The 26471-nt window shown below is 36.2% G+C and overlaps 1 protein-coding gene across 1 annotated transcript in view; it reads right to left on the bottom strand.

The window, feature by feature from the left end:
• LOC110454697 (protein kinase DC2-like) overlaps positions 1 to 26471 on the bottom strand; it is a 67345-nt gene that overhangs the window by 4817 nt on the left and 36057 nt on the right. Inside the window, exons 3-6 of the mRNA XM_021504349.1 lie at positions 25006 to 25269; positions 1597 to 1716; positions 907 to 1002; positions 123 to 180 (exon numbers count right to left, since the gene is read on the bottom strand). Of these exons, the coding sequence (XP_021360024.1) occupies positions 123 to 180; positions 907 to 1002; positions 1597 to 1716; positions 25006 to 25269 (538 nt within the window). The remainder of the gene's footprint in view (positions 1 to 122; positions 181 to 906; positions 1003 to 1596; positions 1717 to 25005; positions 25270 to 26471) is intronic.

The following is a 26471-nucleotide window of genomic DNA, read 5'->3' as shown; positions in this document are numbered from 1 at the left end:
TGCATATCTCAAGTATGACATCGTTTGAACTATTAAAACAATGTCATGTATCACTAAAGGGACTTCAGTGTCACAAGATCCTAATTTCACACCTAAGAATCTGTGAAGAATTAGTAGGTTACCTTCATATTTCCCAGACGCTTCGTTCTGTCTTGGACAAGCAGTTTCTTTACCAGATCTCTGTGTGAAAAACAATATCGAAATAAATAATTATCAATTATCGACTTTTGTTGAGGTGAATGTGGTTATATGGCCCTTAGACAGTGATATTGACCGAGAAGAAGTCATGGTCAATTTCTTAGGTCCATATTACCAACGTTAAAGTCCTACATTGTTATCTTAGACACTAAATATATATTAAATATTTTTAAACTTCAAACAAGATGGAAGGGTATCTATCGATTCAATATTATATCCTGGGTTAAAATTAGAAACACAAAAAAAAATGAGAAAAGATGTGCTTAATTTTTCATTGGGAATCAGTTGCATTTCTTGCTTAATCTTTGAATGTAGTTTTAGTTATTTATTTATTTTATCATTCTACATAGACAGATCACGTCTACCATCAATATAGTTATGTATCTAAAGGATTCCTGTCCCACTGCACTGCAGATTTTCCTATATGCAGTTAACTCCGGGCCCCTTAATTCCACTCGGATATAATGGTAGCACAGCTTTGCCAGGACACTTAACCAGGACACTTAATTCAGTTGACCAGGTGGCTCAGTCAGTTGGAACGATAGTATATCAATCCCGATCTAGCCCCGATGACTTTTTACATTCAGAACACTGTTGTTGATTATATTTTGTTTATTTCATATTTATTATTTATCACTGAAGTCCACCAACATATCATTTTTCCTTTCAGAAATTATTTATGATTTATTAATTGACTTGATGTCTTACTTTGCCACAGGATCCAGATGTCTTGGCCATTCTATCTTGCCCTCCAGAATCTTCTCATAAATGGAAAATGGATTATCATCAAAAAATGGTGGGAATCTGAAAGTATAAAGATTTTGTAAAGAACAATTACAACAAATTTGAATTTGGATATATGTATAATTTATTTTCTTCAACACATGTTACTCTTACACTATACAAATACCATTATACATGTATACTCTTTAATGGGCCCTCTTGCTAGAAGACTGATTATCTTATCAACATAGAATTTTAATCTAATATATTTACAATAAACTAAAACTCATCAATAAGATTACATGTCAAGGGACTAAGACTATCTCTGCTAAGTTAAAAGATGATTAAATCAGATTTTTTGTAAATTTCTAGGTACTTCCCAGAATTATCCTCTAAAAGCTAGCCATGCAGGTCAAGATCAAATCAGCCCTGCTGCAAATATTTTCCATTTTTTAACTTGCTCAGTCTTTGATTTGGTAGGGTTAAATGTCACTTTAGGGATGAATGGTGTTAAAGGAATATTGAGAACATAATTTCATCCATTGGAAAAACAAAATCATTATCATAAATAATATTTGTTTGCGTAAAAGATTTTATAATCAAGGCCTGGTATGCAAAATACGATAATTAATTAAAATCCGGAGATGCATATTAAAGTGAGTGAAAACGACCTACCCGACCAACATTTCGTAAATGAGGATGCCTAGCGACCACCAGTCCACAGCTTTGTTGTGTCCTTTACTCTGGATGATTTCGGGGGCGAGGTACTCCGGGGTCCCACACAAGGTCCACGTCCTGGAAGAACACAAATCACAGGGGATTATAATGATGACCGAGTCAAAAAAAACATAGTATTTTAGACAAATAACTGCTTGTGTTTTACATCCTATATAAATAAACAGCTATGGTCATTTAAGGAAGTGCAATGTATTGATGGTGGTGAACGAAAGCTGGAGAACCTAGAGAAAAGCCACTACCTGGAGCAGCCAGTACCTAGGGACTGCCCCATGTGACCTCGAACCTAAGACCCATCGGTGGAGGGCTAGTTATTGTACACGGTCAAACGCATTGACCACTTGACCACTGCGGCCCCTTAGTCAAATGCTGTTTTGCAGACTTTCACAGGTAGGATATGCAAATGGTTTATTTTTGCTTTTTTATCATATCTTACACATTGTTGATATTTCAGCTCAGAATCAAACTTATTATCCTTACTGTATACCGTTACTGTCTACCCGATACTGTAAACCGTTATTGTATACCGTTACTGTCTACCCGTTATTGTATACCGTTACTGTCTACCCGTTACTGTATACCGTTATTGTATACCATTACTGTCTACCCGTTATTGTATACCGTTACTGTCTATCCATTACTGTATACCACTATTGTATACCGTTATTGTATACCGTTACTGTCTACCCGTTATTGTATACCGTTACAGTCTACCCGTTACTGTATACCGCTATTGTATACCGTTATTGTATACCGTTACTGTCTACCCGTTACTGAATACCGCTATTGTATACCGTTATTGTATACCATTACTGTCTACCCGTTATTGTATACCGTTACTGTCTATCCATTACTGTATACCACTATTGTATACCGTTATTGTATACCGTTACTGTCTACCCGTTATTGTATACCGTTACAGTCTACCCGTTACTGTATACCGCTATTGTATACCGTTATTGTATACCGTTACTGTCTACCCGTTACTGAATACCGCTATTGTATACCGTTATTGTATACCATTACTGTCTACCCGTTATTGTATACCGTTACTGTCTATCCATTACTGTATACCACTATTGTATACCGTTATTGTATACCGTTACTGTCTACCCGTTATTGTATACCGTTACAGTCTACCCGTTACTGTATACCGCTATTGTATACCGTTATTGTATACCGTTACTGTCTACCCGTTACTGAATACCGCTATAGTATACCGTTATTGTATACCATTACTGTCTACCCGTTATTGTATACCGTTACTGTCTATCCATTACTGTATACCGCTATTGTATACCGTTATTGTATACCTGTTACTGTATACCTTAATTGCATACCGTTACTGTATACCGTTATTGTATACCGTTACTGTCTATCCGTTATTGTATACCGCTATTGTATACTGTTATTGTATACCGTTACTGTCTACCCGTTCCTGTATACCGTTATTGTATACCGTTACTGTCTACCCGTTACTGTATACCATTATTGTATATTGTTACTGTCTACCCGTTACTGTATACCGTTACTGTATATCCATTACTGTATACCGTTACTGTCTACCCGTTACTGTATACCGTTACTGTCTACCCGTTACTGAATACCGTTACTGTCTACCCGTTACTTATACCGTTACTGTATATCCATTACTGTATACCGTTACTGTCTACCCGTTACTGTAAACCGTTATTGTATACCGTTACTGTCTATTGTATACCGTTACTGTCTACCCGTTACTGTATACCGTTATTGTATACCGTTACTGTCTACCCGTTATTGTATACCGTTACTGTCTATCCATTACTGTATACCACTATTGTATACCGTTATTGTATACCGTTACTGTCTACCCGTTATTGTATACCGTTACTGTCTACCCGTTACTGTATACCGCTATTGTATACCGTTATTGTATACCGTTACTGTCTACCCGTTACTGTATACCGCTATAGTATACCGTTATTGTATACTATTACTGTCTACCCGTTATTGTATACCGTTACTGTCTATCCATTACTGTATACCACTATTGTATACCGTTATTGTATACCGTTACTGTCTACCCGTTATTGTATACCATTATTGTATACCGTAACTGTCTACCCGTTACTGTATACCATTATTGTATACTGTTACTGTCTACCCGTTACTGTATACCGTGACTGTATACCGTTACTGTCTACCCGTTACTGTATACCATTATTGTATATTGTTACTGTCTACCCGTTACTGTATACCGTTACTGTATATCCATTACTGTTGACCGTTACTGTCTACCCGTTACTGTATACCGTTACTGTCTACCCGTTACTGAATACCGTTACTGTCTACCCGTTACTTATACCGTTACTGTATATCCATTACTGTATACCGTTACTGTCTACCCGTTACTGTAAACCGTTATTGTATACCGTTACTGTCTATTGTATACCGTTACTGTCTACCCGTTACTGTATACCGTTATTGTATACCGTTACTGTCTACCCGTTATTGTATACCGTTACTGTCTATCCATTACTGTATACCACTATTGTATACCGTTATTGTATACCGTTACTGTCTACCCGTTATTGTATACCGTTACTGTCTACCCGTTACTGTATACCGCTATTGTATACCGTTATTGTATACCGTTACTGTCTACCCGTTACTGTATACCGCTATAGTATACCGTTATTGTATACCATTACTGTCTACCCGTTACTGTATACCGCTATAGTATACCGTTATTGTATACTATTACTGTCTACCCGTTATTGTATACCGTTACTGTCTATCCATTACTGTATACCGCTATTGTATACCGTTATTGTATACCTGTTACTGTATACCTTAATTGAATACCGTTACTGTATACCGTTATTGTATACCGTTACTGTCTACCCGTTATTGTATACCGTTATTGTATACCGTTACTGTCTACCCGTTACTGTATACCGTTATTGTATACCGTTACTGTCTACCCGTTATTGTATACCGTTACTGTCTACCCGTTACTGTATACCGTTATTGTATACTGTTACTGTCTACCCATTACTGTATACCGTTATTGTATACCGTTACTGTCTACCCGTTACTGTATACCGTTATTTTATACCGTTACTGTATACCGTTACTGTTTACCGTTATTGTATACTGTTACTGTCTACCCATTACTGTCTACCCATTACTGTATACCCATTACTGTATACCGTTACTGTATACTGTTACTGTCTACCCGTTATTGTATACCGTTACTGTCTACCCATTACTGTCCACCCGTTATTGTATACCGTTACTGTCTACCCGTTATTGTATACCTTTACTGTCTACCCGTTACTGTATACCGCTATTGTATACTGTTACTGTCTACCCGTTACTGTATACCGTTACTGTCAACCCCTTATTGTATACCGTTACTGTCTACCCGTTATTGTATACCGCTATTGTATACCGTTACTGTCTACCCGTTACTGTATACCGCTGTTGTATACCGTTACTGTCTACCCGTTACTGTATACCGTTATTGTATACCGTTACTCTGTCTACCCGTTACTGTCTACCCGTTATTGTATACCGTTACTGTCGACCCGTTACTGTATACCGTTATTGTATCCCGTTACTGTCTACCCGTTCCTGTATACCGCTGTTGTATACCGTTACTTTCTACCCGTTACTGTCTACCCGTTATTGTATACCGTTACTGTCTACCTTTTATTGTATACAGTTACTGTCTACCATTACTGTCTACCCGTTACTGCATACCGTTACTGTCTACCCGTTACTGTATACCGTTACTGTATACCCGTTATTGTATACCATGATTGTATACCGTTATTGTATACCGTTACTGTCTACCCGTTACTGTAAACCGTTATTGTATACCGTTACTGTCTACCCGTTACTGTATACCCATTACTGTATACCGTTACTGTCTACCCGTTACTGTATACCGTTATTGTATACTGTTACTGTATACCGTTACTGTCTACCTGTTATTGTATACCGTTACTGTCTACCCGTTATTGTATACCGTTATTGTATACTGTTACTGTATTCCGTTACTGTCTCCCCGTTACTGTATCCCGTTACTGTATACCGTTGCTGTATACCGTTATTGTATTCTGTTACTGTCTGCCCGTTATTGTATACCTGTTACTGTATACCGTTATTTCATACTGTTACTGTATAACGTTACTGTATACCGCTGTTGTATACCGTTACTGTGTACCCGTTACTGTATCCCCATTACTGTATACACTGTATACCGTTACGGTCTACCTGTTATTGTATACCGTTACTGTCTACCCGTTACTGTATACCGTTACAATCTACCCGTTACTGTAATCCCCATTACTGTATACACTGTATACCGTTACGGTCTACCTTGTTACTGTCTACCCGTTACTGTATACCGTTATTGTATTATACTGTTACTGTCTACCCGTTATTGTATACCGTTACTGTCTACCCATTACTGTCCACCCGTTATTGTATACCGTTACTGTCTACCCGTTATTGTATACCTTTACTGTCTACCCGTTACTGTATACCGCTATTGTATACTGTTACTGTCTACCCGTTACTGTATACCGTTACTGTCTACCCGTTACTGTATACCGTTATTTTATACCGTTACTGTATACCGTTACTGTTTACCGTTATTGTATACTGTTACTGTCTACCCATTACTGTCTACCCATTACTGTATACCGTTACTGTATATCCATTACTGTATACCGTTACTGTCTACCCGTTACTGTATACCGTTATTTTATACCGTTACTGTATACCGTTACTGTTTACCGTTATTGTATACTGTTACTGTCTACCCGTTACTGCATACCGTTATTGTATACTGTTACTGTCTACCCGTTACTGTCTACCCGTTGCTGTATAATGTTACTGTCTACCCATTACTGTATAATGTTACTGTCTACCCGTTACTGTATACCGTTATTTTATACCGTTACTGTATACCGTTACTGTTTACCGTTATTGTATACTGTTACTGTCTACCCATTACTGTCTACCCATTACTGTATACCGTTACTGTATATCCATTACTGTTGCCGTTACTGTCTACCCGTTACTGTATACCGTTACAATCTACCCGTTACTGTATACCGTTATTGTATACCGTTAATGTCTTACTGTATAGCGTTATTGTATACCGTTACTGTCTACCCGTTATTGTATACCTCTACTGTCTACCCGTTACTGTATACCGCTATTGTATACTGTTACTGTCTACCCGTTACTGTATACCGCTATTGTATACTGTTACTGTCTACCCGTTACTGTATACCGTTACAATCTACCCGTTACTGTATACCGTTATTGTATACCGTTAATGTCTACCCGTTACTGTATACCGCTGTTGTATACCGTTACTGTCTACCCGTTACTGTATACCATTATTGTATACTGTTACTGTCTACCCGTTACTGCATACCGTTATTGTATACTGTTACTGTCTACCCGTTACTGTCTACCCGTTGCTGTATAATGTTACTGTCTACCCATTACTGTATACTGTTACTGTCTCCCCGTTACTGTATACCGTTATTGTATACTGTTACTGTCTACCCGTTACTGTCTACCCGTTACTGTATAATGTTACTGTCTACCCATTACNACTGTATACCGTTATTGTATACCGTTACTGTCTACCCGTTACTGTATACCGTTACTGTATACCGTTATTGTATACTGTTACTGTATACCGTTATTGTATACTGTTACTGTATACCGTTATTGTATACCGTTACTGTCTACCATTACTGTCTTCCCGTTACTGTATACCGTTAATGTATACCGTTACTGTATACCCATTACTGTATACCCGTTACTGTATACTGCTGTTGTATACCCGTTACTGTATACCGCTGTTGTATACCCGTTACTGTATACAAGCTAATTTTCCATTCAGTTTCACTTTCGCCTCTTTCACCTTATCTAATTAGGGCCAATTTTTCATGACAGCAAAAATTAGTACATAACATATACTTTATAGTTATTACATGTAAAGGACGAAACTAACACTTGGGGAAAATTGATGCAAAGGGCAAATATTTTAGTGGGCAAAGTTTCCCTGTGTACAGTAACACAAATCAAGCGTAACTGTGGCATCATTTTCGGAAATGTGTTGAATCGGTAATAAAACTTATATGACACATGCCAGGCGGACATGGTGAGATGGGAAGTCCAGGATATTTACCTTTGTGCAGCTAGCAGTTATTGCACAGCCTCAAAACATCCATGTTTATGGGCAAAATAAAATTAGGATTATCAAATAGATTATTACAATTAATGATCCTTATATTCACATATCAAAACTTGCGGCGGTCAATGCATCCTGTTTTAGTATTTGTTATAATATTTTTACCCACCGTAAAAGAGCTTTACCTAATGTGTTATTAATTAAAACTGTGATTTTTCATTTTGGACCGACACTCCTGTTTTTAGTGATAAGAAACAACTCCTTCTATAGCCGAATTTATTTTAACTGTTTACGACACGTACTCCACCGTTATTTACATCTGATAAATAAATGTTTTTGACGTATATGTTGTAAACAACTAATAAAATTGGTAAATTTCCCAAAAAATGTTTTTAAAGTTTTTCTACTTGTGATTCAGCTGATGACATTATTCAATGCATTTGAATATAGATTATTGACAACATCTCAACGACAGCCTGGTACCAAGCCGACACATTACATCTACAATGACGCGATGTAAACACTGAGCTGTTTTGACACATTACTGTCAATGTGTTCGTCAAACAAGAACTATATTTGCATAACCTTTCATTCGACTGATCAGGTGTTTGTAAGGAATATGTATATATTTGCATGGCATTTAAATTCAGTTAAAATCGATTGGAATGTACATAATATAGATAGGTAAACGTGCAATAACTAACGTTTACTATACTAAGGTTGATGTATAAGAATGACGCAAAGGTATATGTTGCTTTTAGCCTAGCATTGGGAACTACTTCAAAATTCCAGATCGATCATCAGTATTTCTCAAACGATGAATGATAGATCTATCATAAAAAGAAAGGGAAATAAGTAAGAGAGGCATTCACCAAAATGGGTAAAATGCAACGAATACTTTAAAATTTAGACCCAGATAAAGGCAAAAAAATGATGTCATACCCGCACCCAGTAATCGTGTCGTCTGTGATACTGTGTGCGTCTGTGATACTGTGTGCGTCTGTGATAGTGTGTGCATCTGTGATACTGTGTGCGTCTGTGATACTGTGTGCGTCTGTGATACTGTGTGCGTCTGTCTGTAGTGAAAAGCTTGTGTACAAGACACCTCATGAACCCATGAACGCATTCATATTTACACCAAGGTATGGTAGTACCAAGTTCTACACCTGATTAGACTTTGGTGGTCATAAGTCAGGGTTAGAGGGTCAAAGGTCACAGATAAATTTGGGAGAGGGAAGAGTTTGGGTTTCGGTGTGTAGGGTATAATGTGAGCTAAGGTAATCAAAGGATATATGTGTGTTATGTATGCATGCATGTGTGTATGTTTGCTAAAGGCAAGGTATGTTGTTGAAATTGCCACCTTGCAATAGTGCAAAATCGGATACCAACTTTATAGTGCTACCTCACTGAAATACCATGCAGAAGCACCAAGCACAGTATTCCGCCCGATCACATTATCCAGACAACAGATGAACTAACTGTTGCTATTACCTCAAATAGTGAATCTGAAGCAGAGAATATCAGCTACCACTTTTAAGGACTTTGGTATGTCCCAGCACGGAGACAGAACCCATTGCCTTCCTCACCTGGGCGAACATTCAACATTAAAGCTAAAAGTAAGGTATTGCCAAGCAAGGCATTAGGAAACAAAGGGTTGTTAGAAGCAGAGAGAAATGTTAAGATCCCAAAACATTGCAATGGTTTATTTTGGTTGCTTTTTTGTTTCAGTGTAGAGGGCACAAGCACCAAACCCCAATTCTGCAGGAATTCCCATATAAGTCACCTCTTAAAATCATGCAGTGGGTAACAGCAGGTGTATTTGGGAAGAGGGGGCGGGGGTATATCTTTGTGAGCCTCTGCTCACTTTGTTTTTATTTGAAAGCAGTTCATGGTAATCTTTTTCAGTAAAACTGTTAGCTTAATCATTTTTCAGGTCTACTCCAAATCTAAACAACTCTTGAATGTTTTCATGCAGAAGTAAAACTTGTGATGATCAATGATAGAACATTACAGCCGGAGCTAAAATGACTAATCATCAATGAAATTGATGAATTAGGAACAACACTTATAGGAACAACACTTAAGCTTCTGAGAGTTTCATCATTATGATCAAATGATACATTTCTTCTTTTACTAATAATGTAAATTTTACAGTTTTAATATCTTTTTTTAACACAGCATATAAAGATAGCAACTTTAAGAAACAACCGAATATAAAAATTGTCCTTTATGTAAAACTCCTCGGCAGAAAACAATCTGCATTTGAGCGTTATAATCAGAATAGCCTTGAAGGTATTCAAAATAAAATATCAAAGGGGATTTGCATTCCTGGCAATCCATTATCAATATGTGTCTCTTTCCAAATATATTAAAGACTTAACTAAAAATCAATCCTGATGGGAAAACAACTATGCTGGCTATTGATTTGTTTCTGTACCAATATGGAATACATATATAACTGTCTTAGCTAAACAATATATACAAATGCTGTCATACACCTTGTTATGTGTAATTCATTTGGGCTATACACTTTGTCATGTGCGATTTAATTATACTAAGAGACAGGAACCTTGTTACGTGAAAGTCACTGGGGCTATGAACCTTGTCATGTGTAATTTGTTAGGGCCATACACCTTGTCATGTGTAAGCTATTGGGGTCATGAACTTTGTCATGTGTAGGTCATTTGGGCCATGAATCTTGTCATGTAAAAGTCATTGGGGCCATGAACATTTTCATGTGTAATTCATAGGGGTCATGACCCTTGCCCTATACAATTAATTTATCAGGGCCATGAAGCTTGTCATGTGTATGTCACCATAGGCCATGAATCTTTTCCTTTGTAAATTATTGGGACCATGGACTTTTTCAGGGATCATGGCCTTTTTCATGTGCAAGTCAATTGGGCCATGAACTTTATTATTTGTAATTCATTGAGACCATGAGCCTTGCCATGTGTTATTTATTGCAGGCATACAACCTTTCATGTGTAAGTAAGTCATTTGGACCTGCTTTATGTCATATTAATTATTTTGGGACTTACATTTGACTATATTATACAGAATATGTCATATTTCATATAAAAAACATATTACATTGGAAATGACTGAGAAGGGTCACTTAGAAATCTTAAAATTAAACAGCTAATTGGTTTGAATTGTAACATTTAGCATAAATAAAAGTAGCTGTGAGTTCCTCTATTTGAAATTGCTTTAGTAAATCAAGTACAAGTAATCCACGCCTATTTACCAGTAGCAGAACCCTGCCAATATTACAGAGCTTTACCATAATTGGTCGACATAATGGGCCAATCAATTGGCCTAATTCTTTACCTCCTTCAAGGTCAAATCTATCAGTCAGTCTGGGCAGTCTATCAGGAAATGTGTTTGACACAAAACGTAATGGAATGAAAGTGCTTAATCTTTCTGTATAGACCAAAATGGTTTTACTGGTTTCGTTACTGAGGAGAAAATGTCAAGGCATCATTGCATGTACCTGATACTGGTCAGGGTGTGATTAAGACTGGTCAGGGTGTGATTAAGACTGGTCAGGGTGTGATTAAGACTGAGAGTTCAGACCTCAACATGAGACAGTGATTCAGTTACAGAAATCCAAAGTATACAATAACAGTCCTCAATACCAATGATTAACCACAGAATATCCATAGCAGCATGTAATGTGTAGATATTGGCAAATTCTCATTTATCATAAAGAGGCGTTCTTCCAAAACAGACTGTGTTTCCTATTTAAGAAAGCAGAATTCAAACCAAAGTTTAAATGAGACAATGTCCAAAGTGAAGGAAATACAAGGAATCTTCCTTATTTCAATTAAAATATCCCTACATTTTTTCTGATTCCTGTAGGCACAACTGCAGTAAAATTTATGTTGAAAAAAACATGGTTGACTAGAAGAGGTTAGATTAAAACCTTGCTATACTGCCATCATTTTCTGCACAAGATGTTGACATTATAGAAAGGTTTATCAGGAAATATCTTCATGGAAATATTAATAAAGGTATTGTTGAGATTTTATAAACAAGGAAAAAGGGGTTATAGAAATACACTTAGGTGGAAAGTGAGGCAGTAAATCCTCGAATGACATAATTCACTAACATATTACTTGGCAATGCCTCACTTTTCATTTGTTTTGAACAGGATTTACTGATTTATTGAAATATTTTATACTTTTTTCAAAAAGATGTGAATCCAATCGAAATTAAAAAAAATGTTATCTTGACGTGAAGTTATTTTTACAGGATCACAACAGCCTGCCTGCAACAATGCACAGCTGGAATTGTCACACAGCTACAGTAATCTAAGGTGTGGGTGTATCTTTGTTTCCATCAACTTCTCTCGTTTCTATATAGAACACAGCTAGAGGCTATAGCCACCCTGACACTCGACAACCCACACATTCTATTATCAGCCTCCGAGTCTCAGACGACTTGTTGTACAATCTCAGCCGCATTATGTGGAGGTTTAGATTCTACGTTAAAACGGAAAATAATCTGTAAAACCGTATTTCACCATAAATATGCCCTCTAGCTTTAATTTAAAAGGAAATACTTTCTAGCCTTTTACCCATTCACCTCTAAAGTCACATTTGAACCTTACCAAAACATAGACTGGGCAAGTCCATCTTAAATATGTAGGGGTGAATGTCTTGAAATAAGCTCAACCTTGTTACAGTGACTTAGAATCATTGTTAATGAGATGGCACTCAGCTGGGCTAATTTCGGGATATTCTCCGATGTCATCGTCTAATGTGACGTCTAAGTTCATGGCATTTGTTACCCTGATCAGAATTCCCTGATCAGAAACAGGAATAATGTTTTCAGAAACACATGATTTTTGTAGATTTATCATCTGAACGTTGTGGGAAAAAAACGGTCCCCAAACTTGTGACGGTTGGTTATGTTTCAATCTAACTCTGGTTAGTTAACTCATTCACCCCTGAAATTTCATAATGAACTATTCCAACGTTTGAAATGGAAGAGTTCAAATGTGTCTTCAGGGGTGAATGAGTTAATTTTCAAATTGTTAAAGACACTTGATGAACTTGGTGTCTTCATAAAATTTGAAAATTAACTAACGTGAGTTAGACAACCAAATAGCCCAGTGGGCACCTCTTTATAACTGAAGTATAAAGTATTATATTGCTACACATTTCAACTAGCAAAACATATTCAGCATTATGATATCTTAACCAAATACTGGCAATTCTTCATTGCCTTATAATATCAACTAACTACAGCAAAAGATTTTCTCCACAAGAAATTCAGATCTACAATACAAATTTGCACTTGAGTGACCAACGAAGGTTCTCCACACAAGAAAAAATGATTGTACCATCATCATGTACATAGAGACTACATCAAAATAGAAAACCTTTTCGAAGGATAAGCGGTACGAGAAAGAAAGTCTACTGCAGGTTTTCTTACGCTAACTCATCGATCCCTGACTCACAAGACCTTTACTTCAAAAGAGCTTTCGTTTTCTGCAATCGCAAGCAAATGTAAAACGGTTGCAAAAAACCTGATTCTAATCAAATCCGTGAATATTTTGTTGATGATTGTAGGAGTCGGCTGTAGTGAAAGTTTTAGCGCAGAATACATGTGTTCCAGAGTTTTTTCTTTCTCTTAAAGCCTTGTTAGTTTGATAGGTCTTTTATCAAAAGCCTACCAGATCCATGTAAATATATTTGCATCATCAATAGTGGAATTATATTGAAGGCATTCAGACCATAGCTTTTCGGAGTAATGATGACGATAGGATCCAATATAGGAACCGAAGGATCTGAAGAAACATATGTTTGTTAAACCCTAAGAGCACAATTAACTGGCAGTTAGACTGAGACATTTACCCCCAAATTTTATAATGAACTATTCCAACCTTTGAATTGGAAGAGTTCACATGTGTCTTTTAATAAGTTAACCCATTTACCCCTTAAGTCACATTTGAACCTTTACCAAATCAAAGACTGTGCAGGTCCTGGAGTTTCAATACATAGGAAGGAATGAGTATAACACTGCTGCTTGCTAGATTATTTAACCTGAAGATCACATCAGGACAGAAATATCATCGGCCCACATAAGACAGGTCACTGCCACCCAATAGTCTGTTGCTCCAAGGCTGAAAAGGTCGGTGCCACCCAAACGTATCAAGGCCACAGGTGAATGCCACCAAAACATCTATCTACAAAGAGTGCCGCGGTCTGTAGGCAAGGTCAACAATCTGGAACTTCCCATGAATATCACCTTAGAGAATTCCCTTGAAAATGAATTATGGCTCTACTATACACAATACACTGACAGAGAGGACAGACTTTATTTGTTTCTGTCAGAAGCCGTAAAAAATACATCAAAGCTTGTGCAAACGTGTAACAATAATAGTTTTAACAACAAATTTCTGTCGGTGATCAGTCTCCTCCGAGTGCCATCACTCACGATCTGCAGTAGTCATCTCCCGCCTGAGCAATGAGTGCAAAACTTTTCGGTTAATCTTTCTTAGGTGAAAATTATCTGTTTCTCTCTCAATGAAGATTATTAAACTGGTCATATTTCAAAATCATTATGACTGTGTTTCTGTTTTTTTCTTCTTTTCAGGATATTTGTTTTCGCAGAAAAAACATTTCCTGCAAATTATCTTGAAATAGATCCATTCTGCAGAACATAACGGCCTTACAACCGCCTCATAGGGATTAATTGATAAGCTTATAACTGCCAAAATAAGCTTGATAATGTCACAAGATAAATTCCCTTCACCTCCGCCAGGGACAAAACCACGATTTGTTTATCAGCAATACTTGCAATAAACATATTGGTCGTACAATATTTCATGTTTTTTATTATACATTACATAAGCTAGCAATAAAACCTGTCCTTTAAGTCCATGAACTAATCAGGGTTAAGCCATGTGTTTAAGTACTATTGATCTGGATTAATCGGAGGCATGGCTCAAATTGTACGTAACATTTTATTTGTTAATGACCTGTTTGTGAATACAAATGATTTTTTTCTTAATGTACTTGGTTCAGATTAACGTTTTATAACATCAGACATATAACGCCCACTGTGAAGTCTGTGAAATGGAATGTTATCAATATGTTGCGAATTAAAAACAATGTCATAAAACTAGCCGTTTTTCTTTAGACATTCTGATGTTATTATCTTATACATGCATGGATTGGATGACTAAAAAAACTAAAAAATCAAATACTGTCAAATTTCCATAAATCAAACCGCCAATATTTGAATTTCTCAATGTGTCAAACGCACAGCAAACTCCATTTATGAATCAAACTTTAACTCATTCACCCCTGAAGACACATTTGAACTCTTCCAACTCAAAGGTTGGAATAGTTTATTATGAAATTTCAGGGGTGAATGAGTAAATGAGTCAAATTCTCGCTGTACCGAATATGTAATCAAGGATCGATTGTTAGGATAACATTGAAAGTTACCAGTAATGAATCGAAGCGACACAATAACCAGTACAAGAACACTGATTTATCCTTGGATCATTTTCACATCTGAACTACAATATATATAAAACATATCTTTTTCTAATTGTTTGGATCATTATCACTTGGAGGTTCAAGGTGCTTTGTGATATTGACTTGATGTTACTATTTTTCGAAATAGTAGGTAATACTCAATTTACGATATCATTTCAATTGAAAAGTCACAATGCTCTTTGACAAATGCAACACTTTCGTCCGTACAAATTTCATACTTCAATCTTGTTTAAGCATTACAACATCTAAATTAGAACAATTAAGTAATATGTAGTTACATGCACATGAAAAATTATATTGACTGAGACAAAGTCGAGGTCAATATCACTTTCCCAGGTTCATATAACCATATATTCACCTCATCAAAAGTCCATAATTGACAAATATAATGCAATATGTATCCTTGACTTATCTTCGTATTATACTATCTTACATACTACTTAAGAGTACATTTGACTGAAACACTAAAACATGTGGGGACCAAATTTCATTTAGTCCTACCTGAAAAGGTGAGGAAGGGTACAAAGGGACAATGGTCTAAAGCTGTCTACTCCATTTTTATTTTCGTTAGATTAGAAGAGAACCCACAGCCATATTTTATGTATAGCTATTAGCCAGATTAATACCATAATCAATAGTTAATTTAGGTTGTGTAGATCCCTGATCCGTGTTAAATATATACCACACCAAGGTCAGGTGTTATCCCATGCACCCCTATAGTCACATTTGAACCTTACTAAATCAAAGACTGGGCAAGTCAAATTCAAATATGTAGGGGTGCATGAGTTAATATCAAATTGATACCACACTATTTCTATGGGAGTGCCCCTGGCTTACTGCATTAAAATACTAATAACATGTTTATGTGGTTCACCGTATTTAATGGTGACAAATTGTGCGTCAAACATCTGATAAAGTTTACTTTTGCAAAATAAAGTCCCTAACATAATAATCCCTGGCTAATCTTTCTACTCTGCCTGTAACTACACATTAAATAATCCGCGAATCGTGCGAATGTCATACTATACTTAGCAACATTTACATCATACATCACTTATAGTTGAGTAATCAAATCCAGGAAGTTGCATAACTCTCTTACATTAAGTATATCCTGTGAAATCAATGTATCAATTTCATTGTTTGAGGTTTATATAATCGAAAATTGAACGTGTGAATTCCACATGATGGGGTGTCAGATTGGTAAGTGTGCTTGCCTTTGACCAAGATGGACACCCCGTTCATTCTCTAACCAGATGTGAGAAAGAAGGGTTCACTAGACCACATGTGTTTGCACACAGAGTACTCCAGTTTTCCCCAATAGTAACACCCAACTACATTGCACATGATTTATTCGACACAATTTAACTCATTCACCCCTGAAATTTCATAATGAAAAAAAGAAATCTTAAAAAAAATATTTCCAGGCAAAGGTTTGTAGGTCTTTTGAAAAGGAAATACACTAGCATGTCAAAGTTAGTTAACAATATACTCTTAAGTCCCTGCAGTAGGCCAAGATTCAGGAAAGTTCCTTAATAATTCAAGGAAATCAGTTTCTCAATAAGGAAACATTGAAGAAGTTTTGAAAATTTTAAGCTGTAATTTCCTTCAAGTCAGTCCAGCACTCATTTCCAATGGTAAAGGCTTAACCCATTCACCCCTACAATCACATTTGAACCTAAAGCCCCGGTCACACCTAGCCGCATTGCCACTGCAATTGCACGGCGTTGTTAAATTTCACAGAGCGCCGTGAGATAAGAAAAAAATGATATTTTTCATGAAGATGGCAATGTCACGGCGTTCTCACGGCGACCTTGGCGTTTCAACGGAGCTCCATGGCGTTCTACCGCATTCCTAGAGATCTAGTTGGCGATTGTCTGCGCTCTCATGGCGCTTCCACTGTGTGCATCGAGTTGTCACGGCGCGTATATGCGCGGTAGAGACACAGTGTCATCTCAGAGAACGCCGTGCGGGCGCCACCGATAACCATTGCATTCGCACTGCGAACTCTGTGCGCGCCCGTGGCGATCCTGTGGCGTTGTAAGAGACCTAACTGCGCTGATACAGCGACCTCACAGTGATACCACTACTCTCTTATCAGCACGTCGAGCGACGGCGTTTGTTTTGAGCATGTTCAAAGTGCGTGCCGTCGCTCGGCGTTCTATGCGATTCCACCGCATTGACTGGCGATGCCAATGCGTTGCCGCGGTGACGCTTGCAATTCCACTGCGCGCAGATCGGCTTTCTGGATTTTTCTTGGACGCCGTGGGAAAGCAGCCCTAGTGTGACAGGGGTTTTACTAAATTAAAGAATGGACAAGTCCAGTTTAAATAAGTAGGGGTGAATGAGTTAAGTTAAGAATTTCCCCTAAGTTGAGGAATGTTTGTGAAACACCAGGGTCCTGGACAGCTTTGTGACAATTATTAAGGTTGGCAACTCTCAGTATCTAAAGCCTGACTTTTGTATTACCTTCGACAAGTGAAGCCAAAATTGCTATTTTCCCTCTCAATAACTCGCCAGACTCTCCATCTCAATGTACCAAAACCCAACCATCGCAGTTTCTTCCCCATGTTTATACAATAAAGCCCCTTACATAAATCACATCCAATGTGGAGTCAGTGATTAGCAACAATATTTATGTTTAGCTGGAATACACAACAATAGCTAGGTTTTCTTACACCCACCTGTCGACAGTTACGGCCAGACCTCTAGCAACCCACTGACCTATTTTCTAAAAAACATATGTAGAACTGTTTCCCATCATGGCTCAAGGTTAATAGAGCCTCGGGCTAATTAGCCGACGTCAGACAACTCAGTCAGTACAAAAGTAAAGTGAAAACCGGGCCAACATCTCAATCTGTCTTCTTAAACTCAAGCACAAGATGTGAATTTCAATACACATCAACTTTATCAATTGTCAGAGTCAGTTTTATTCAGGCATGATAACTAATGTTCTCTTGTTGTTAAGCTTTACATCAATCTTCACCAAAATCGTATTCCAACCCTTTCTGGTAGATAAAGCCATTTGTTTAATGTTTTGGTAAAATATTTATATATAAACCCCAAGCATCATGCACGCTCCATTGTATTTGTACAGTGGTATCGAAACTCTAGCTCTAAAGTCGTTTTAACTCAAATATATCATGTTAAGTTAAAGGGCATCCCTACATCAGCTATAATCGCAAAGGAGAGTTCCACTCAAAGTTTTTTTTGACTTAGAGAATTTTCCCTTCTATATATAGAGGAACTGAAGCAAACCAAAAGGAGTTTTTCTGGCTTAGAGTAACTGAATGTCAAGTTTTTCTTTGGCTTTGCGGCCCATAAATTTGATACCAATTTTTTATGCTTTACAGTGATAATTTCTAGAAAGCAACATTGACAAAGCATAAGTTTTGTAATGTAAAGGTCCTGGTGATTTTGTGGTGGTTTTTTTTTAATATCTATTTTCAAACATTCAAATTTGAAACAACTACAAATCTCTAAAATGCATTGCAACATGTGATTTTTTTTATTGAACATTTCTTTTGAAACGGACATGAACAAATATTTCACATTTCACAATGGTTATTTATTATAATTAAACCTAATGGTTCCTTTTACCTTAACTCATTCACCCCTAAAGACACATTTGAACTTTTCCAATTCAAATGTTGGAATAGTTCATTATGAAACTTCAGGGGTGAATGAGTTAAATATAAATTGTATTTGCCAGCCTAATATTTGGGACATGTGAAAGTCTATCAGGGCAAGTAAAGACATCAGCTACAGACTGTTTCAATCACTTCCAATTTTCTACAACCCATTTTAAAATGATTCCCTTAGTTTGGGTAGACAATTTCCTTGAGACTTCAAGAATAGATACATTAAATGATTAAAACCAGTCATTGCTGATAAATGTGCAACCTATGTGGCAATACAAAAATTGCTCTGTGATCGATGATCGAGTGCATCAAAAAATCCAACAACATTGGTAGTGTTTTTTTTACCAAGATAGTTCACTAAGGCGCTAGATTCTTGATTGGATGTGAAAAGGTATTTGGTCATCTGCCTGACAGAACAGATCATTATGTGGTTATACAATGTGACATTGTGTATAGATATATCACACCAAAGGAATTAAATACAAAACAGGCCCTGATGTAGCAACTGAAGACATCATACAGGGGAATGGAACCTTTGAAATCTAATAATGTTTGGTTTGTTTTACTTCCTATTAACAGCTATTGACATTTAAGGGCAATCCAGGTGTTGGTGGTTGAGGAAAGCTGGAGTACCCAGAGAAAAACCACCAACCTGCGGCCAGTACCTGGCAACTGCCCCACATAGGCCTCGAACCTACGAACCTGCAGCTGCGCAGTACCTGGTGACTGCCCCACATAGGCCTCGAACCAACGAACCTGTGCTTGACCCTGTGCTGGACGGTTAGTGATCGTAGATAGTCAGATACCTTAACTATTTGGCCCCCACATCCCCTATCTAATAAAGCACACACATATATAATATCCAGATGGATAATTCTTTTAGCAGTAGATGTTAACATGTATAGTAAATAACATATATCGTATTATGCTCAAGCATATGTGGTTTTTGTTTTGCTGCTGCAGGTTTCATTGTTGCCTAGACCGTGGTTTACATTTTACTGTTTTTGTCACTTTTATGAAATGAAGAACGCGCAAAACGGCTATCGTTAGATCGGTATAGTCAATATGAACTGGCCGAAATAGATATTCCGTCTGTGTTTACTTCAAAATTATGAAATATCCCACAGAAAAACTCTTTGTGTAAAAAAGTCAAAAGCTGGTGTATATCAACAATTGCAATAGTCAGAAAGGAAATGAACTTGACAAACAATACTGTATGTATATAATTAAGTTATTCACAGCAAAATCCACATTAGTTGATAACCCATTCATTTGACAGCCATAACAAGGATCATACAAACTCAAACCTCTCTAAATATTTACTATTATGGTGTGTAAAAGTCAAATATTGAATCAAACTCGAAAGTGGACCTAACCCCGCTTTGTTGAAAAATTAAAGATACCTTGGTGTCGGAATGGAGGTAAGATTGTAAAGACCCCCAACAATACAACACCTGGTACGACCTAGAATTCTCAGCCGATCACAACTTCATTCATATCAAGTAAACTGTAAATTCTAGCATTCAACACTATCAAATTACAAAATTATCACCCAAACAGTGGAGGGTAAACACACATGCATAAATATACATGTAGTTAAAAAGTCAGGTCTGTTCCAGCTTATACATATCTCTAACCTGCCCACTTCTCAGGTATTTATCATGCTACACTACTGAAACAAACTCTACAGTAAGAAAACATATTACTTAGACATTTAACTCATTCACCCCTGAAATTTCATAATGAACTGTTCCAACCATTGAATTGGAAGAGTTCAAATGTGTCTTCAGGGGTGAATGAGTTAAGACTGAATAATGACTGAATTTAAGACTGAATGAAAAAGTATATGAAAGGAGGAAACATATAAAGATAAGATCACTTATAAAGTAATTCTCAAAATTGTTTACAGTTAATTTAAACAAAACCAAGGGATATAATCCTAGCACTACAGGTATTATGTGAAGTGTTAGATATACCCTTAACTCGAACACAAATCACAGCCATAACGTGTAGACTGTTACAGGCAGCACTACTTGAACAGTACATAACAGTAAAACACAAGAAATACTAAATGAAAAAGGGCAACAGACTAACTCTGAGCATGAACTACACTTCCTGAAGTATATTCTTTTACTGATGATTTAATATTCTAAAACTCTGGTACATGTACTCTTTTAAGCTCTGTCCCACTGCACTGCCATTTTTCCTATATACAGTAACTCCCATTAAGTTCCGTTTTGATATAGCTATAGAACATTTGGGTTAGTACAGTTCCGTTGTCCAGGTAGCTCAAGTGGTTTCATTAATGGTATAACAATCTTAAGTTCAGTGTTTTCTGTCTTATAACCCTGCAGAATATTTTACACTCGGAACATATTTGTTGAATATATTTTATTTATTTCATCTCCATTATGTTTTCATAAAAGTCCTGCAAGGTCTACTTTTCCTTTTCTTTTCAGAAATAATTTATCAAAGCTATTGTCATGCCAGAAATTGAGTTTTGAATGTATAGTTAAAATTTTTGGCAGCGGTACGGGGATCCTTATGGGTACAAAATGTTGATTTCCAGAAATATATCTTTTAGATCTTAACCAGGAAGAACTTTCAAACAAAACTAATTAAGTTCAAAACTTTCAATATCTATTGTCCAGATCTAGAAACATTAATTTCATTTAAACATCCATTTAAACAATTTATAGATTATTCTCCATAAACATTACCACCTGTAAACAAGACAGGCTTAAAATTGACAATATACACAGCTATAATTAACCAAATTAACAACCTGCCCGATACTTTCTTAATCTCATTCACCCCTGAAATTTCATAATGAACTATTCCAAACTTTGAACTGGAAGAGTTCAAATGTGTCTTCAGGGGTGAATAAGTTAAAAAATGTGATTAAGTTATTATTTATTTTTTTAATTCTAAAAAAAAGTACAGCCATTATAATGCACGTTTATTCAAGCAATTCAGTAAATTATTATCAATGAATGGGACACTTGAACCAGGAATAAGGATTTAGGTGTTTTTAGCGAATGGGGTGGATTTAGGTCAAATACAGTATATTCTATTTGAAAAATATGTTCTTGAACAAGAAAATGGAAATAGGTTGATGATCTTGATTGTTAGTTAATATAAATTAATGCAGACTTGGATGGTATTTTACCTAAGTGACCTTTAATTTGCAATAGATGATCAACAGAGAAATAAGACGAAGTTATATTCCGTCAAAACATTTTAATAGCAGAATTGTCTGATGATTTGTGTATTTCACAAACCACATCAAAAAAGAAAAAAAAAACACTTTAATTTCATTTTTGGNAAGTTATATTCCGTCAAAACATTTTAATAGCAGAATTGTCTGATGACTGGTGTATTTCACAAACCACTTAAAAAATGGAAAAAAAACAACTTTAATTTTGTTTTTGGTTAATTGCAATACCTGTCTGGCCTTAATGATTTTTTTTTTTTTTTTTTTCAAAACATTTTTGCTGTTTTAAACAAAAATATTAAATATTTTATTTATACCCTCTGTGTAATTGTTTTTCATTAAGTGTCCACAAGGTCTGGGTTTCTTTAAAAAAAATATTTATAAAAGCTATTGTCATGCCAGGATATTTTTTTTTTTAAATCATAGTTAAAGTTTTATCAATAGTAAGGGTATCCTTAAAGCTACCTTGAACCTTTGTGAAACAACTCGGTGAGAGAACTGGGTTGATTGGTAAACCTCTTAATTTGATTCTTGTAAATTAAAATTACACATCAAAGAGGGTAGATAATCCACTATACTCTGAAAAATCACCTTAATTTAGTGTCTTGGGGAGAGCAGATGTTTTTACGAAAGAGTAATAAAGTCATAGTAATGAATTTCTTGGCAGACCAAACCTACATTATTGCATCAACTGCCCACAGGGCTAAGCATCTAGAGCAAAACGGTCATCTGAGTGTAAAAAGATTTGGACGAAGAAAACAAAAATGACGACCTTGATCAGGGAAGGGGATATCACTACTACAGGGTCTATAGGATCTCCCTCATCCTCTATGGACCAGAAACGTCAGCTGCCGAAGTGTACAGCGACCCCTGAGTTAGGGTCACCTAGGTTAAATATCATCTTCACTACATGATAAAACCTTATACCAGAAATCAGCCATCCCTGAAGATTACAGACAACAGGGGTATATAAATGGTGCTGTCAGATTTTATGAGGATGTAAGATGGATGACTAAAAGATGGATGATAAGATGCTGTCAGAGCGACATATGTAATGATTTTTACATATCTGACCAAACACATATAAAAATAATGTGTTAAAACAGTACATTTGTAGTAACAAATGTCTGGCTATAAATTTGTTTTGTGGGTTTTCTTCTTTTTTTTGGGGGGGGGGGTCGTCTTTAGTGAGGTGTGGGCTGTCAAAAGTAACTATTTATCATGTTTTTAAAATCCTGATTAACTGGTCACATTATACCGACAACAGGTTAACCATTACCCTTAATGCTAAACATTGAGCAGGGAATAACAACAACCATTTTTAAGGACTTTGGTATTATGTCCCGGCCTGGGGACAGAACCCATTGCCTTTCTCACCAGTGGGTGAACGCTCAATATGTTGGCCCTCAATCTGGGCTTATCACAGGGTATAATGGTAGCAGGGAGAAGATGTGGAGAATAGTAGTATTATATACGAGCTAGTCAGTTGACGTAGAGAATTTAGGAGCAGCTTCTAATATTAACTCATTCACCCCTGAAGACACATTTGAACCCTTCCAATTCAAAGCTTGGAATAGTTCATTATCAAATTTCAGGTGTGGATGAGTTAAGGTAAAGCACTGATGTGGTGAATTATTGCAGAATGATACTTATATTAAGTTTAAACTTAGCAGATTTGGAAAATAATTGCAAAATATACCATGTTAAATAAGTATGCAGATTTGTAGTGTTAATTAAGTGGCAGAAACCTACTAGGTAACGTTAACAAACTTCAATAGCAGTAAAGACATCTGTATACGTATAAGTACAGGAGTTAATTAGAATATTTCCAAAGGACACACAGTGTCAAGTGTACTATATGGAAAACACCTGGAAAATATTAAGAATTCCCTTACAAGCTTGATATAGAAACACATAGATACAAGAGGATATCAACAAACATATGTAGCACAGCATGAGCATATTTCGGCTTTATCTATGTAGCCTCTAGCATTCCGCCCTCATTATAACCATGTTAATTATAGCTATTATCTGTTTCTAATTTTATATCCAGTAAGTGCATTCCTGAACAATTACAGGAATCTACAGCTTATTTATATGTTTTTTGAAGTTTCAGGCTTCCGTAAAAATGCTGATACTTTTATTTTAACTCTGCCAAAACAAACAAAATCCATCTGATGATGTTTTCTGACACTAATCCTTGGCCTTGTAATGCTACCCTTTCTCCTGTTTCAATTGTATCAGAATATTTCTACATCATGCATCACAAAGCAATATAAACAGGTCCGTAATTCCCTAGACTTTCCGAGATTGCCTCGCATTTGCAAGATTCCTTTGGATGTTATGCTTAAATGCATATCAATCGTCTTATATGAAAAATTGGAATTTTGAATTTCACTTTCAAGTTTGAAAATCAATACATATCTGTTGTTCAAAATAACAACTTTAGCTTGAACAGTGTTCCTTTTTCACATTTTTCGCAATGTTTGAACTTCTGAACTTAGGATATATCAGAAGCCACTGAAAGCTCACATGATAAAATTTTTCAACCAACCGTTCTTTACAACTATCAATTGATATAGCAATTTTCAATCCAAAAAGTGAAACCCAAATTTCGTATTTTTTTCATAGGAAAGTGAACGTACAGGTGGAGGGCACTCAAGCACAACACACAAAGGAATCTCACAAATGGGAGACTATCTTAGAAGTCTTAGGAAATTCCAACATGATAAACAGCCCAAATTTTCACGAACAAATAAAACAAATAACTCAACTTACCTGTCTTCCAACTTCTTTGCGAAACCAAAATCTGTGATTTTTAAATGTCCTTCCTTATCGAGAAGTAAGTTTTCTGGTTTCAGGTCTCTATAGACAATTAATTTGGAGTGTAAGTAGTCTAACGCTGACACAATTTCACATGCATAGAAATTGGACTTGTCATTGTTGAAGCGGCCATGATTGCGAAGATATGAAAAGAGTTCACCACCAGGAACGTATTCCAACACCATGTACAGGAATCTGTCGTCGTGATACGCCCACGTCCTGTAAATCATAAACATGTTGGAATTACTTCATTTTGCTTTCATCATATCATGTGTTAAACACATATGCTATCTTTAACACTATACAATGTACTTTGGATTAGTGAAAGAGTTATCTCCCTTTTTTACTCTAGCATAATATGCAATGATTTGGATATATGTATAGTTGTTGTCAATGATGGGTTTTTTTTCTCTCTCCAAATACATGTATGTAAGGCTAATACCTATTTTGAGGATTAGTAGGGCTGCAACAATGTCATATCTCACGATATGATACATATCACATTATTATGTACGATATGATATGTATCACATTATTATGTACGATATAATACATACCACATTATTATGTACGATATGATACATATCACATTATTATGTACGATATGATACATATCACATTATTATGTACGATATGATACATACCACATTATTATGTACAATATGATACATACCACATTATTCTGTACGATATGATACATATCACATTATTATGTACGATATGATACGTATCACATTATTATGTATGATATGATACATATCACACTATTATGTACGATATGATACATATCACATTATTATGTACGATATGATATGTATCACACTATTATGTACGATATGATACATATCACATTATTATGTACGATATGATACATATCACATTATTATGTACGATATGATACATATCACGATACACATATCTGCTCAAAAGGTCAACTGCATAATGATTAAGTTAAGGATTTTACAGAGTTTGGTCATAGACTTATTAGTAATACTGCTAATTTGAAGTGGGCTGGAGAATAAGATGATGTCACAACATTTTTTCGTGGATATATGAGTCAAGACAGAGCCCGTACTCATAAAACCACTCTCATACTCAAGACTGGATTTTGTGCTAAAATCTACTTTCTTGCAACTCACTTAAATCATATGACAATTGGTCAAATTCTTCCAAATCATTGACAAAATGTGTTGTTTTAATAAATTATTGCCAAAACTAAATATATATAAGCTTTAGCACAGAATTTGAGTTTGAGCATGAGAATGGTTTCATGAATAGGGGCCCGGGCCACACCTGTTTTTGTGGGTAGGTTTTGGGAGTTGGTGGAGTTGGTGGAGTAGGGGAGGGAGGAGGGCTATAGAATTGGGTCACACCAGTTTGTATGGGTATTGGTTGATATATGGTAAGGTTGGATAGAGCTT

Source organism: Mizuhopecten yessoensis, unplaced genomic scaffold (genome assembly GCF_002113885.1).
Source record: "Mizuhopecten yessoensis strain PY_sf001 unplaced genomic scaffold, ASM211388v2 scaffold8035, whole genome shotgun sequence".
Lineage (NCBI taxonomy): Eukaryota > Metazoa > Mollusca > Bivalvia > Pectinida > Pectinidae > Mizuhopecten > Mizuhopecten yessoensis.
This window is presented reverse-complemented; position numbering and strand designations above follow the sequence as displayed.